The 15,753-nt window shown below is 49.0% G+C and overlaps 1 protein-coding gene across 1 annotated transcript in view; it reads left to right on the top strand.

Annotated features, from left to right (window-relative positions):
* The window catches only part of MRC2 (mannose receptor, C type 2), an 81,115-nt gene extending 66,401 nt beyond the window's left edge, over window positions 1–14,714 (top strand). The window contains exons 21-30 of the mRNA XM_006897799.1: window positions 4,477–4,591; window positions 4,724–4,887; window positions 5,098–5,206; window positions 5,729–5,967; window positions 6,084–6,252; window positions 6,347–6,496; window positions 12,855–12,974; window positions 13,165–13,344; window positions 14,385–14,411; window positions 14,491–14,714. Coding sequence (XP_006897861.1) covers window positions 4,477–4,591; window positions 4,724–4,887; window positions 5,098–5,206; window positions 5,729–5,967; window positions 6,084–6,252; window positions 6,347–6,496; window positions 12,855–12,974; window positions 13,165–13,344; window positions 14,385–14,411; window positions 14,491–14,714 — 1,497 coding nt within the window. The remainder of the gene's footprint in view (window positions 1–4,476; window positions 4,592–4,723; window positions 4,888–5,097; window positions 5,207–5,728; window positions 5,968–6,083; window positions 6,253–6,346; window positions 6,497–12,854; window positions 12,975–13,164; window positions 13,345–14,384; window positions 14,412–14,490) is intronic.
* The last annotated feature ends 1,039 nt before the right edge of the window (window positions 14,715–15,753 follow it).

Genomic DNA, 15,753 nt, shown 5'->3' with positions numbered 1-15,753 from the left:
TGTGCAGTTTACAGCCTCGGAAATCCAATGGATGGTTAGCTGTGAATCCAGTGAGTGACTCACGGAAAGGTTGGTGTATGGACTCCATCCACTGGTTCTGGCCCGAGAATGTGCGTCTGTAAAGACTTCTTGTTGTTACATGTTGAGTCGAGTACAACTCATAATGCCCATGTGAACAACACATCAGGACCCTGTCTTATCCTGCACCATCCTCATCATCTCTGAGGTCCTTGAGTTCATTGCTACAGTAACTGTGTCAATCCATTTGGCTCAGGGTCTTCCTCTCTTTCATTGACCTTCTACCTTTCCCAGCGTGACTATTTCCAAGAAATAGTCCAAATGTGAGATAAAGCGTCACGGGCCTCTGAGGAGCACTCTGCATGCACCCTCTCCAAGACACATCTCTTAGTTCTTTTGACAGACCACAGGATGTTCACTACTATTCTCCAACACCACAACCCAAAGGCATCCATTCTTCTGTCATCCATGTTTCATTTTGACTCTCAGATGCATAGCAAGTGGTTGAAAAGATGTGGTCTGAATCATGCACACCTTAGTTTTCAAACTCTCCTCATCGCTTCTCAGTACTCTGGAGAGGTCCCTGACAGCACTTTCCCAGTGCAATATGTGGCTGGATTTCTTGAGTGCTGGTGCCAGCGGTGTTGTTGATGGATCCAAGATGAAATAGTTGACAATTTCAATCTTTCTCCATCTATCGGTCCAGTGGTGAAAATTCTGCCTTTTTGATGTTGAGATGTAATCTATATTGAAGGCTGTAATCCATATGGAAGGACTTTGATCTTCCTCGATAAGTGTTTCAGGTCCTCACCTTGAGCAAGCAAGGTTGTGTCATCTGCATAGTACAGGTTGTCGATGAGTTTACCTTCTATCCTGATGCCATCTTTTTTTCATAGGGTCCAGTTTCTTGAATGATGATTTGCACTGCATGGTTTAAAATCAAGAAAGGTGTGCAGTGGACAAGGATAGGGGCACAGGCACTGGGGGCGGGGGGTGCGGGAGGGGTGTGGGGCGAGGGTCGTGTACGGAGACGGGGGTGGGAGGGTAGGGGGGAGCGCGCAGCTAGCCCACGTCCATGCCTTCGTGTCCTGCACCCTGTGCCCTTGTGTGCCCCTGGCTCCGCACCACCCAAGCGCACGTGCCGGCAGCACCCCTCTGCCTTCCCGCCTGCCTCAGAGGTGGAAGTGCCACCACTACCACAGCTGCAGCCTCGTGGCCTCTCTAGGGAAGGACCTGACAGATGTTCCTCCCGATGTTTGGGGAGAAGCTCAGTGGGACAGATCCAGAGGATGTCATCAGAAATTCATTTGCCTGCTTTGATGAAGAAGCAGCAGGCACCATTCAGGAAGACTACCTGGGAGAGTTGCTGACCACCCGGGGGGGGCCACTTTACAGAGAGGAAGCTCCGATCAATGAAAAGGGGAATTTCAAATACACTTCAGTTACACAGGTTTCACACGCATCCTGAAACATGGAGCAAAAGACAAGGATGACTGAACAAACTTTAGCTGAAACCGTCTAATTACCATGAGTTTATGCCCAAGACACTCTCCTCTTCCTCTTAGCGTGCATGTAGCTTCACAGCTTTGCCTCCTATCCTCTCCCCTGGATGTATTTATTCCAGGCCTTTCTGCCACTAGCATCTATATAATCAGGATGGGGATGGGGATGAGGATGTAAATTGTATGGAAAAACAGATTATGAATAAAAATCAGCAAATGTGAAATCCCCCACCCCTCAAAAAAAGAAAGATGTGCATCAGGGCTTTATCCTTTCTTCATACCTAATAAAAAAAGACTACAGCCTAGAAGATCCTACGGAGCAGTTCTCCGGTGTCACGTGAGGCTGTTAGGAGCCACGTCAACTTGACAGCATCTGATAGCTGTGGCTCATACAGAGCTTGCTCCAGGAGGGCAAGGGTCCTCGCGCCAGGTCCTCATGTCTATGCTGCAGCATTACCATTAAGTTCAGTCATAGCCTCTTTGCAGAGACTTGTAAAGGCTATTTATCGCTGTTGTAGGGAGTTCTGGTGGTTGTGCTGCTAACCGAAAGGTGATGCTTTTCTGGTGGTTCAAATCTACCAGTGGCTCTGCAGGAGGAAGATGAGCAGGCTCTTCCTGTGTGGTTTACAGTCTCGGAAGCCTGCTATGGGTCAATTCCAACTCGACAGCAAGTGGTTTTTATCCCAAATGTAAGGATCCCTGGTAATGTAATGGTTAAAGCACTTGGCTGCTAATAAAAAAGGCAGTGAGCTCTTGTGGCCTAGTGGCAAGAAGCTGTGCTGCAATCCTAAAGACATGCAGTTCAAATCCATCAGATGTTCTGCTGGAGAAGGAGGGGCTTCACAACAAGGATCCACAACAACAAGGAAACTTACTGCCTGTCACCCTCCCCCAGACTCCTATCTTCTCTTTTTTGGTTGGTGTTGTCAAGCTGACCAGTGAGAGAGTTCTTGGAAGAGCACAATGGAAAGGCAGACATTCTTTTTTTTAAAAAAAAGTTTATTATTTTTGTGTGCATGTACCGCCAAATCAGATCTGACTGGTACAGGAGGAGATTGTCCCTCCTTCCCCGGCAGAGCATCTGGTGGATTCGAACCATGCGCCTCTGGGATTGTAGTTGCAGCTCCTTGCCACTAGGCCACCAGAGCTCCCCAAGGCAGACATTCTTGACTAGTTAAACTACACTGATATTGAAGTTATTCAAGGCTATTTGTCCCTTCACTAACTGACCTTAGACACTTTGCTTAATTAGTTCTCAGCCCTCCTTTGCATCCCTGTAGCATTTGGATGGAGGTTGGCAGTTCACTGGTAGAATTCTCATCATCTGTGCAGAGGCCGGGCCTTGAATCCAGGTCACTGCATCTCATGTGCAGCCATCTGTTGTGGAAGCTGGTTGCTCCTAGGATGAGGAACAAGCTTCAGGCTGAGGTGGACTAGGAAGAAAGGCCTGGTGAACACCCATAGATTGTAATAAGCTGAGCCATAGCTGATCATGGGGCTGGCTCAGGACCAGCAGCATTCCGTTCTTTTGTGGATTGAGTGGTCATGAACTGGGGGAGACTGAATGGCAGCTAACAACAATAAAACATTTATGGGTTTGCCTCCCCCACCATCTTTAAACTCCTAGAGGGCAGGACCCCTTATGCCTGATCTACCACCTGATACCACACCTGCACATGGTGTGGTGGCTGGACTTCTGTGACTTCTTGCTGGTGCTGGTGTGATCTTGCCGCTCTTAATTACATGATTATGCTGCTAGGTATTTAAATGGTGCCTTAGGGCAGCTCTGAACTACTGTGAGATCAAATGCATGAACTTCATGACGAGCTTCAAAACCTCTTGCATTTATTTCTGGGTTTACCATTCTCAACCCACAACTACTTCTACCTCAGCAAAGCTGTGTTCTAGAGCGGGTTGGCTCTCTCACTTTTTTTTTTAAATTTTATTATTATTTTTTGTGTGTGTACTGTCAAATCGGATCTGACTGGTACAGGAGATTTCCCCTCCTTCAGTAGAGCATCTGGTGGATTTGAACCGTGCGCCTCTGGGATTGCAGTGCAGCTTCTTGCCACTAGGCCGCCGGCTCTCTCACTTTTTAAGTGTCTACTCTATGTGCACACTCATCTTTAAAATTACCCTAAAGAGCAGGATTTTGTGACCATTTTACAGAAGAGAAAACTGAGGTCCAGAAGGTGAAGTCAGAGCTGGAATCTGATCTCTCTCATAACCTTTACAACCCCAGAACTTACTTAATACTCTTTCTTTTCCATCAACACTGCCTCTGAGCAGGACACTTCATTTTCTGAGAGTCTTAAAAGACTTTCCTGCACAGGATTCCTTTAATCTCATGGAAGTATTGAAGGTGAGGGAAGAGAATATGAAAGTACAGAAAGTCCAGAGCTGCTGTGTGACAAAGACTCTTAAGAAGTGGATGTCAGAGTATCCCTGGATGGCCCCAGGAGTTTGGCCTGGTGGTTCACACTCATCTAGCAGTCTGTGAGGACAGGCATGGCTGGAAGTCTGCTTCCAAAACATCACAGCCTTGAAAAGATGAGGCTCTGTTCTGTACACTTGATGTCCTTCAACAGCAAGAGACAGCTAACAACAGAGATGAGAGTGGAAGCTGAGGAAAGACCTGGCTGACTTCAGACAGCACTCAGGAAGGAGCTTAACAGAAGGCCAGACACGCCTTGTTTTTATCTGCTAGGTGCTTGGCTCAGGCCTGGTGGTCTTAGGTAGGAGAGGCTTCAGTGGCCCCAGATAGTCTCCCATTTAGAAAGCTCCAGAATGTGGGCAAGTGCACATGAGTCTGCGCCGTGAGGCTCCTGGGCTTCCCCAAGGACCCAGATGTCTGGTTCCTGCAGCTTGTCCTTAGGGCCTGTGCACAGGGATTGTCAGGGTTTGTGGGGCAGGGAAGTGGAGCTGAAAGTCACGCTTCTCCCCACTTCTTCCACAGTGCTTCCGAATCCAGGGCCAGGATCCCCAGGACCGAGTGAAGTGGTCAGAGGCTCAGTTTTCCTGTGAACAGCAAGAGGCCCAGCTGGTCACCATTGCAAACCCCTTAGAACAAGGTAGGACCTTGCCTGGGGAGGGCCAGGACTCCCCCCGACCCACCGGCAGTGCCTGAAACAGCTAGAGAAGAGCAAGCAGAGGTCACCCTGTCCCTCACGACTCTCTCTCTCTCTCTCTCTTTGGGGCTATAGCCTTCATCACAGCCAGCTTGCCCAATGTGACCTTTGACCTTTGGATTGGTCTTCATGCCTCCCAGAGGGACTTCCAGTGGGTGGAGCAGGAACCTTTGCTCTTTGCCAATTGGGCACCTGGGGAGCCCTCTGGCCCCAGCCCAACTCCCAGCGGCAACAAGCCGGTAAGGGGCCCTTTACCTACGTTTCTCACTTTTGCCCCAGCCTGCTGGTCATCATCCTGGGTGTCCCTTCCACCCTCTGCATGCCTCTGAGAAGCAGGGGCACGGGGTAGGGGTGAGGGTGGTTGGGGAGCGTGGTAGGGGTGGGGAGGTAGGTGGTGGTGGTGGGTAGTAGTGTCCTGCAGGGCCCCCTGAGCAGCTGCTTCTCCACAGACCAGTTGTACAGTGGTCCTGCACAGCCCCTCAGCCCCCTTCACTGGCCGCTGGGATGACCGGAGCTGCACAGAAGAGACCCACGGCTTCATTTGTCAGAAGGGCACTGGTACGTGTCAGCTGGGAGCTTCAAAAGGTGAACCCTGGATCAGAAGGACTGAGACTCAGGAGTGTAGGGGTCACCCCCAGAATGAAGTGTCTACTGGAAAGTAGATGGGCAGAAAGGCAGGGGACCAATTGGAGGGAAGGCAGTGAGCACTGAGGGACCGCAGGATGGAGACTGGGATTCTAGCGAGCTGCTGGAAGAGCTGGACTCAGGTCTGTGCTATGCTGGCCACCTGCTGTGGGAGCCTGAGGTTTGATGTGGGCACCTTAGCGTCCATCGGGGTGTCCTCTGCCCTGAGTTGTTGCACTGGAGCAGCTCCAGGCTTCAGCTGTCCCCAGCCGCCGATCAGCAGACACACTGCTAGTTGTACTACAGGTGGCCCACTCTCACGGGGCTTTCATCTGGGCTACGCGCTGTCGCCCTGGGCTTGGTTTCTGCCAATTGATTTCTGGCATCCTTGCCTCAGGCCTGGGAACAGGGTGAGGAGAGCAGAGCCTGGCCTGAGCCCTGCCCCCTTCCCTGTAGACCCCTCCCTGAGCCCATCCCCAGCAGCCTCGCCCCCTGCCCCGGGCACCGAACTCTCCTACCTCAACGGCACCTTCCGGCTGCTGCAGAAGCCGCTGCGCTGGCACGATGCCCTCCTGCTGTGCGAGAGCCGTAACACCAGCCTAGCCCACGTGCCCGACCCCTACACCCAGGCCTTCCTCACACAGGCTGCCCACGGACTGCACACACCACTCTGGATCGGGCTGGCCAGCGAGGAGGTGCGCCCCCTGACCTAGTCCACCCACTCCCCAATTTGCCCCCTGCCCTTCCAAAAATCCTCTTGCTTACCATCCTGTCACTGTCCCCCTTCTATGCCACTGACCCCTCTGTCCAGGGTTCCCGGCGCTACTCGTGGGTCACAGAAGAGCCACTGAGCTATGTGAGTTGGCACTACGGGGAGCCTGAGCAACCTGGGGGCTGCACCTATGTGGATGTGGATGGCTCCTGGCGCACCACCAGCTGCAACACCAAGCTGCAGGGGGCTGTGTGTGGAGGTAAGGGTAGTGAATGCCCAGCACTGGGGCTGGGGGATTGGGGAGCAAGGGGCACCTGGACTCTGGGAGGATCCTGGGCCATTCCTCCATTTCATCCCTACAGGGCCCCCTTCTCCTGGAAGAATAAGCTACCAAGGCAGCTGCCCCCAGGGCCTGGCCGACTCCATGTGGATTCCCTTCCGAGAGTATTGCTACTCTTTTCACCTGGAGCTGCTGTTGGGACACAAGGAGGCGATTCAGCGCTGCCAGAGAGGTCAGTGGGGCAGGACGTGGGGTGGGTACATCCTCAAACTGGAACTCATATTTGGGCATTTGAAGAATATGGACATTTCAGGGGTGACCTCTTGCCATGAACAGTCATAGACCAATGGACAGTCAGAGTCAGGCTTGATTGCTGACCACTGCACCCCATGTACAGCTACCACTTTGTCACTGTCTTGTCACTGGCAGCTTGCATATTGCTTTGATGGTGAAGGGTTTTGTAAAAAGAGCAAGAGCCACATGGGGACGGCCATATCTGACCTTTACCAACTTCACAAAGGGAAACGGTCCCTGTCAATAGCATCAACATCACAAAACCAGTTCCCGTGAGGTCAGACATGTCTCCATGCACCTGGACCTCTTTCTGCTCAACATCATCAATCTTACTGCTTTACTGGGTCCAAAATTCGATGCAATAGCTCACACACCACAGTGGAAAATATCGGGGAAGTCAAAAGGTTATAATCCAGATTGGTAGCAGAATCCAGTCAGGACAGCTCCGGAAATATGCTCTCAGGCACCTCAGCTTTGAGCCTCATGGCTTTAGGACAGTGTTCTCAGTCCTGTCAGTATTGGCTTCCCCTCCCATATCTTTTGTCCAGCAAACTTGGGTAAAAGCTCTTAGCTTAGCCCTGGTTCTGTCCGTGAGGGGGTAGCAGTTAGTGATGTCTCCTGTCAGATCTCCATGGTCTTCTGTTTCAGCTATGGCTGCTGCTGCCATATGTGTAGCTGCAGCAGGAATTTCTAGGCCTGAAGAACATGCTACAGTCTCTTGCTTCTTATTCACTGGCAACAGAGAAGGTTGTAATTCTGCTGCTTGAGCCACTCAATTTATTGGCAAGACTAGCCAGTCTCCTTGTGGATAGGCTAACACGCCCTATTCATATATTTCTGTCCATCTACTAGGCAAAGTCAAACAGTTGGCTAGGAAAGCCACATTGAATAAACCCTTAATACCACAGTTTCAGCAGAACTTCCAGACCAGACAGACTAGGAAGAAAGACCTGGCAATCTGCCTCCATAAATCAGCCAGTGAAAGCGAATGCATGGATTAGAAGACTTAAAATTGTTAAGATGTCACTACCACCTAATAATCTATATCATTGCAAATCCAAGAAAAAGCCCAATGGCCTTCATTATTGACATAGGAAAACCAGCAAGAGGCTTCTGATAGCTAAAACAGTGTGAGGAAAGAAGAACAAAGTAGGTCTCTCACTTCCTAATTTCAAGCCCCGGTAACAGTGAGAGCTCTGATTGCCTAGTCCATAAGGAGTTGTGCTGCCAACCTAAAGGCAGATGGTTAGTATAAACCAGCTACTCCATGGGACAAAGATGGACAGCTTCCTCCTGTGTGATTTACAGCCTCTGAAAACTCAATGGAGAGTCAGTTGTGACTCAGTTCCAAATCAATGGCAATGAGTTTGAGGTTTTTTTGTGGTGTGTTTTTTTTGATACGTCTGCAGTAATCAAACCAACCTGGTACTTCTTGTGTAACAGTAGACAGATCATTGGAACAGAATGGAACTATTCTACAGAATAACGGAAATAAACCCACACATCTAGAGTCAACTGATTTTTTGACAAAGATGCAAAGTCCATTTGATGGAGAAAGAAATGGGGCTGGGGAAATTGGATTTCTACATGCAGAAAAAGGAAACAAAAATTTTGCCTTATACCATACACAAAGATAAATAAAAAATGGATTAAAGACCTAAATGTGCAGGCTAAAACCATAAAATTCTTAAAAGAAAAGTAGAGGCAATGTTATCAGGCCTAGCTTTTAACATTGGGTTATCTATCAAAAGCTCCAATAATAAAAGATAAAATAATAATTGAAACCTCATAACAAGGAAAAATCTTTGCTCATAAAACAACTTTGCCAAAGATGTGGAAAGATAAATGACTGACTGTGAAGTGGCATCCACTTCCTAAACAACATGCCTCTGGAAACTATGAACTTTGAGAAATGATGATAGTTATAGAAAGGTCTTTTGTTCATAGGGTCACTGAATTATGCTCAACTCAGCAGCAGTCAACTATCTGTCTGTCTATCTATCTATCTATCTATCTATCTATCTATCTATCTATCTATCTATCTATCATCTATCTCTAATAAAAAGTATACAAAATGTTGACAACAAAGTACAACAATGAATGACTGGAAACCCTAAGTCTCTGTAAACTTTCATTAAAAATAATAAAAAAAAATTAAAAAAATGTTGACAACAATGAAAAGACAACCCAATTATAAAATGGGCAAAGGCAATGTTTAGGCAGTTTATCGAAGAGGACATTCAAATGGTCACCAAACACAAGAAGGATGCTTGGTATCATTGGCCATCAGATGAAGATCAAAACTACAATGAGAAAGCATTTCACTCCCACTAGGATGACTTGTCATCAGGAGGGACCAGTCACAGCAAAAGGAAATCATGCTAGGTATAGAAATGGGAAACAGTATCATTAATATCATGCAAGCAAAATACTACTGAAGATTGTTCAAAAATGGCTACATAGGAAACTGCTAGAAGAGAGATCGTGGCACTGGGGATATCATTGCTGATGTCAGATGGATCCTGGGTGAAAGTAAAGAATACCAGAAGATTGTGTATTTGTGCTTTATTGATTATGAAAAGGCATTTGACTGTGTGGATCATAACAAATTGTGGCTAACCTTGAGGAGAACAGAATCCTAGAGCATTTAATTGTGCTCATGTGAAACCTATAGCTAGACTAGGAGGCTGTTGTGTGATCAGAGCAAGGGAACACTACGTGGTTTAAAATTAAGAAAGGAGTGTTTCAGAGTTGTATTCTCTCTCCATACCTATTCAATCTGTATGCTGAGCCAATTATTCAAGAAGTTGGACTCATTGTAGAGGAATGTGAACCTTGCTTGCTGAAAGTGAGGAAGACTTGAAGCACTTATTGCAGAAGATCAAAGAATATAGCTTTCAATATGAGTTGAATCTCAATGTCAGGAATATAAAGATTCTTACCACTGGACCAATAGTCACCATCTTGATGGATGGAGAAAAGATTGACACTATCAACAACTTCATCTTAGTTGGATCCACAATTAACACCCTTGGTACCAGCAGTCAGGAAATCGGGAGACTTATTGCACTGGAAAAGTCTGCAGTTAGGGACCTCTCCAGGTTATTGAGGAATAATGATGTTGGTTTGAGGACTAAGGTGCATCTGGTTCAGGCCATGGTCTTCCTGATCACTTGCTATGCATCTGAAGGCTGAACAGTTAATAAGGAGACAGAAGAAGACTCGATGCCTTTGAGCTGTGGTGTTGGAGAAGAGCACTGAACATCCCACAGATGGCCAAAAGAACAAAGCAGGTATGTCTTGGAGAGGGTGCATCCAGAGTACTTTTTGGAAGCAAGTATGGTGAGGCTTTGCTTCACATATTTCAGGCATGTTAGGAAGGGCTATTCCTTGGAGAGGACATGATGCTTGAAAAGGTAGAGGGGTCAGTAAAGGAAGACCCTCGACCAGGTAGATTGACACTGTGACTGCCGCAGTGGACTCTAATGTATCAGGAAGTGTGAGGACGTCACAGGATAGGATGAGGTTCAGATCTGTTGTTCATAGGGTCGCTATGATATCTATTTGACATCACCTAACAACATAGAGATGGAGGGAAAGAGGAAAACCGTCAGTGAGCTGGATTGACACAGTGGCTGCCAACAGCCGACTCAAGCAGCACAGCGATTCTCAGGCTGGCACGGGACCAGGCAGCGTTGCATTCTGTTGTATGGAGGGTCCATATGGACCCTAGCAGCCAACTTGATGACAGCTAGCAGCAACAAAGGACAAATAAGATGAAAACAAAACAAAAACAAACCAGAGAAGAATAAATGATGGTGAGGACGCAGAGAAATCGGAATGCTTGTTTATTGCTAGTGGGAATGAAAATGATGCAGCTGTTGTGGAAAACAGCAATTCTTCCCAAGCTTAAATGTTAAGAATTACATTACAGAAGCTCTGCTGGAGAAGGAGGGACAATCTCCTGTACCAATCAGATCTGATTTGACAGTACACGCACAAAGAATAATAAACAGAACTACCATGTTGTCAAGTGCCATTGAGTCAACTTCAACCTAACAGATCAAACCCTTATCCTACCCTGCAGCCCCCTCACATCTCCACCAGCTCGAGCCACTTGTGTGCAGCCACTGTATCTGATCTGTCTCATTAAAAGTGATCTTTCTCTTGCTGAACCTCTGCTGTTCCCACATGCTGTCTTTTTCCAAGGACTGGTACCTTCCCACAGTACAAGAAATGAAGTGTCACCATCCCTGTCTCTCAGGCGCACACTGGTTGTATGTCCTCTTCTAGCTGTATACTCCAAAGAGTTGATAGCAGGGACTTTAAAAAAAGGCCCATCAAGATAGAATGGATAAAAAATGTGCAAACATGCAGCGAATACTACTTGGCCAATAGCAGAAAAGCACGATATTTTTTATTCATTTGAGTAAAAGTTCATAAATTATAATGCTTTTTCATTCAATCATTCATACACATTTTATTTTATACTTAAATATGATTAAGTAATTATAAATGTCTTACCAATCCCTTACTGAGAAATGAAGTGTTGATGCATCTATAATGTGAATGGAACTTGAAAAGTTTATGTAGAGCGACTTGAGCCAATCACAAAAGTAGGAATATTATATGAGCTCATTGAGGTATATAAAAACACAAGAGCAGGCAAACGTACAGAGACCAAAGCGTATTCGTGTTTACCGGGGGTTGGAGGGAGGGAGCAAAGGGGAGGTTAGTGGTGATCGGAAAAATCACATTGATTAAGGGTATAATTGGCACTGCCAGTTAATAAGTTGTACCTATAAAAAAGTGGAATTGGCCGAAGTTGTTTGATAGATACATTTACAACAACAGCCAAACAATAGTTGGTGGCCGCTGCTTATAGACAATCAAACACCTCACAGAATTGGTTCTTTGCTTTGGAGTTTAGGGTTATGGTTTCATGAGACAGGCCAGCTAGTGGGTCTGATAACCTGTTAGTGATTCTGTTCTACTTCCTAGTTCATTGTGTAAGAGCATCCAAGGCCACAGCAGTTGGTCTCTATTCATTAGAAATAATGGAATCGGATAAAGAATTGGGCCTAGGAGAGGCTACAGAGAATGAAGTGGAGGCTGGCTGCCTCCATGGATACTGTCTCCTTTGCTATGAGACGAGAAGACCTGGCTGCCATCTAAACATTTTGGTCAAGGTTTTCAGAAAGGAATTCTGATGAAAAGGGGAACAGAACAGAATTTCAAACTCTCACAAATTACAGACTTCCTGGAGACTTGGCGGCTCAATGAACCCCTGAAAGCTATTGCCCTGAGTTAAACTTTAAACAAAAACCATCCCTGGAAGTCACCTTAAAATCAAACAGTAGTTCAGTTTAACCAGTAAAGAGCTGCCTTGAGCATTATGCTCTTATATTCGTTGTTGTGGCTCACAGGGGCGCTAGGAACAACAGACCGAACCTTGCCCTGTCTGGATCCATCCCCACGACCTGATATCCTTGAGCCCATTGTTAGTCACTGTGTCAGCCCGTCTTGTTGAGAGTCTTCCTCTCTTGGTCTGACCCTTTCCCAGCACAATGACCTTTCCCAAAGACTGGACTCTCCTGATAACTTGCCCAAAGTGTGTGAGACAAAGTGTCGTCATCCTTAGCTCTAAGGACCACCCAGTTTGCACTCCTCCAGGACACCAGTTTGTTCTTTTGACTGTCCAGGGGATGTTCAGCACTCTGCTCCAACAACACAGCTCACAGACATTGATGGTTCTTCCGTCATCCTTATTCATGGTTCAGCTCTCAGATGTGTAGGAAGTAATTAAAAGGCCATGGCTTTTCATGCTCTCTCAGAACTGGATATGCATGCTCATAGACAGTAGCAACTCAAGGGTCCTTCCAGAGCAGTGAGAAAACTCCATGATGACAGTGGAAACTCTGATCCATACGTGCCATTCAGATGGTGCAGCACCAGGCAGCATATTGTTCTGTTGTGAACAGAGTTGTTGGATCCAGGATGACAGGATGGTCTCTAACAACACTGTTTATGTGTCTGCCTGTCCCACTGGCTCTGTGCTCCCAGCAGGGAAGGACATAACCCCTAGTAATACATCTGTACATGGAAGGGGCTCCTGCGTGTTTGGCACTGGCACCAACCACACATGGGCATTACGCATTCACACCTTTCCATACACAAATGCACAGGTTTCACACCCACTTCCCTCAGGCTGCCAGAGAGGAGGGCTGGGCCACCTCAGGGGCTGTGCCCCTCCGGGGAGGCCTCTTTGTGCTGATGGGGGCCTCCCTTGTGTCCAGTGGGCGGAACGGTCCTGTCCATCCTGGATGAGATGGAGAACGTGTTCATCTGGGAACATCTGCAGAGCACGGAGGGCCAGAGTCTGGGTGCCTGGCTTGGAATGAACTTCAACCCCAAAGGTGGGTACCTTGTGAGTTAAGGGTGAATAAGGCCTCCGATTACAGGGGGATGCCCTCCTGCCATCGGGCTTGACCAGGGTGATGGGTGGTGTGGAGGTTGCTCTAGAACCAGCCTGCTCTCTCCCTCCTGCCCTGCTCCACCTTGTTCTTCCCCGCCCCCCGTGCCCCCTCTGTGCCTTCTTTCCTGTAGGAGGCACCCTGGTCTGGCAGGATAACACAGTGGTTAACTACTCCAACTGGGGTCCCCCTGGCCTGGGCCCCAGCATGCTGAGCCACAACAGCTGCTACTGGATCCAGAGCAGCAGCGGACTGTGGCGGCCCGGCGCCTGCGCCAACGTCACCATGGGCGTGGTCTGCAAGCTCCCTCGAGGTGCGTTGCCCATAGGTGGACACAGCCTCTGTCTACACCTGTGCTGGAGTCAGGAACCCCTTCTCAATCTTCAGGGGTCGTGGTGGGCAGGAGGGCACGGACAGCCCAGCTTGGGGGAGCTGGGACCCTCCTCTGAGATTAATTGCTCTGTGGGAAGGACAGTTGTGGGAATTCCAGCCTTTGTAGTCATTAAGGGCATGGCATGAAGAGTTACATTGGCACTCCATTACTCAACAACTTTTGACCTTTGGCAAGTTATTTAAATTCTATACCTCACTTTCCTTTTGCATACAGTGTAGATGATAATGCTATCCTTGTTATGTGCCATCGAGTCACCTGCAACTCTTAGCTCTCATTAGCTCTGAACCCTGCCCTATTCTGAGCCAATCTCATCATTTCCAACAGACCTACTCTCTTTCCTTCAGTCATTGTGTCAATCCATCTCACACTGGGTCTTTCTCTCCTGTGCTGTCTCTCTACCCTTCCAAGCATGACGTCCTTCTCCAAGGACTGGTCCCTCCTGGCCACTTGCCCAAAGTATGTGAGAGGAAGCTTCAAAATTCTTACCTCCAGGGTGCAAACTTAAGAAGTTTCTGTTTTGTCAGCTCTGATGCATGGTGACCCCACATCACCAGCATAGAATTGTGCTCCTCTGGGTTTTCGATGACTAGATTTTGGGAAGTAGATCACCGGCCCTCCTCTTCTGAGGCATCTCTGTGTGGGCTCAACCATCCCCTTTTTTGGTTAACATCAGAGCATTTGCACACATCAGGGAACCAAAACTCTACAGCCTTTCAGCCGATCCTAAGTCAGAGTCAACCCTCCATTGGTTTCCCAGGGGTAAATTTTATCGGGAGCAGACTACCTCATTTCTCTCCTGTGGAGCAGCTGATGGATTTGAACTTTCCACATTTGGTTTAGCAGCCCAACAAAGTGCTTACCATTAACAGCATTTAAAGAGGGTCTGATACTTAGGAAGCGTTCTAAAAGGGTGTGATTATCATTGCTGTAAGTGACTGGTTCCCTCTCCACCCCAGCAGCGGAGGAGAGCAGCTTCGCCCCCTCAGGTAAGTGAAGGTTGGTGCCCGTCTCCCTACTGTTGCTGCTGGTGGGCCCGGCTCCAGGCTCCATGTGTTCTTGCTGCAGCTGCGCTCCCGGAGAACCCGGCCGCCCTGGTGGTGGTGCTGATGGCGGTGCTGCTACTCCTGGCGCTGCTCACCGCAGCCCTGGTCCTCTACCGGCGGCGGAAGAACGCCGAGCGAGGGGCCTTCGAGGGTGCCCGCTACAGCCGCAGCTCATCCGGCCCCGGCGAAGCCACGGAAAAGAACATTCTGGTGTCCGACATGGAAATGAACGAGCAGCAAGACTAAAGCCATGGGCATGGGGAGGGCTGGGGCAGGAGGAGCTGGGAGGCTGGGATCCTGGAGGACCAGGAACCCCCTCTCACTACCAGTCCAGTTGGTCAATGGAGGGGTGCCCTTGGGAGTTGCTGTTGGGAGCCTGGGCTGGGCAGGGCCCGGACTACCAGAGTCCCCCTCTCTCCTGAGGGCTGGACTGCGTACAGTGTGGTGTTCCCCTTCTTCTGGTGCTGGGGTCCTGTCACCCGGCTCTGTGCCTATGATAACCAGAGGCAGGGTAGGTGGGGAACTGGGAGCCTCTACCATCTCTGTCTCCTTGGGCCTCTTTCCCAGGTCTGCTGCCCTCACCTTAGGACCCCTTCCTTTCTGCAGAGCTTGAGGAGCCCCACGCCTGTCCCCTCAGGCAGCCCTATTGCTTCTATTCCCACTTGGCCACAGGGAGTCTGAGCACCCCACCCGGACTCCTCTCTCCCCTCCTCACTTTGCCCTTCCTCCTGAGCCACAGCCTTCGGCCTTCGGGCTTGGGGGCCCTCTGGCTCTGGGTGGGAGCTTACCCTTCCTGTGCCTGCTGGAGTGGCATGGGGTTTGGCAGCAGAGTCCTGGGCCCAGCTTGAGAATCTACACCAGTGTGGTGTCTACTAGGGTGGAAACTGGATGGCAGACACCCCAACCTCCTGGGGTGCGGGTGTAGGGGAGGGCCCTGCCTCTGAAAGAGTCCCCTGTGGGGACCAAAATAACTTCCCTGAAGCTTCCAGCTCCTGACTCTGGTTTGGGGAGAGGGGAGGAGGTCATCAGAGATCCAAGGGCCTCCATGAAGCAGATGCCAGGGCAGCCACAGGTGCCGCACTCCAGTGGGACCCCAAGGCCCAGCTCCGGAGTGCCGGGGAGGCCCTACCTGATGCTGCCCAAGTCCCTTTCAAGAAGAGAAGCCGGACTCCCATCCAGGCCCCGATGGAGCGCCCTGCCAGTCCTGGTGCCATGGCGTGGGACAATGTGAATGAACATAGACTGGAAGATATAGTCCCTCTTTTTTTAGTTCTCAAATTTTTAA

The sequence above is a fragment of the Elephantulus edwardii genome, unplaced genomic scaffold, assembly GCF_000299155.1.
Source record: "Elephantulus edwardii isolate Elephantulus edwardi_28Jun2011 unplaced genomic scaffold, EleEdw1.0 scaffold00216, whole genome shotgun sequence".
NCBI lineage: Eukaryota > Metazoa > Chordata > Mammalia > Macroscelidea > Macroscelididae > Elephantulus > Elephantulus edwardii.
This window is presented reverse-complemented; position numbering and strand designations above follow the sequence as displayed.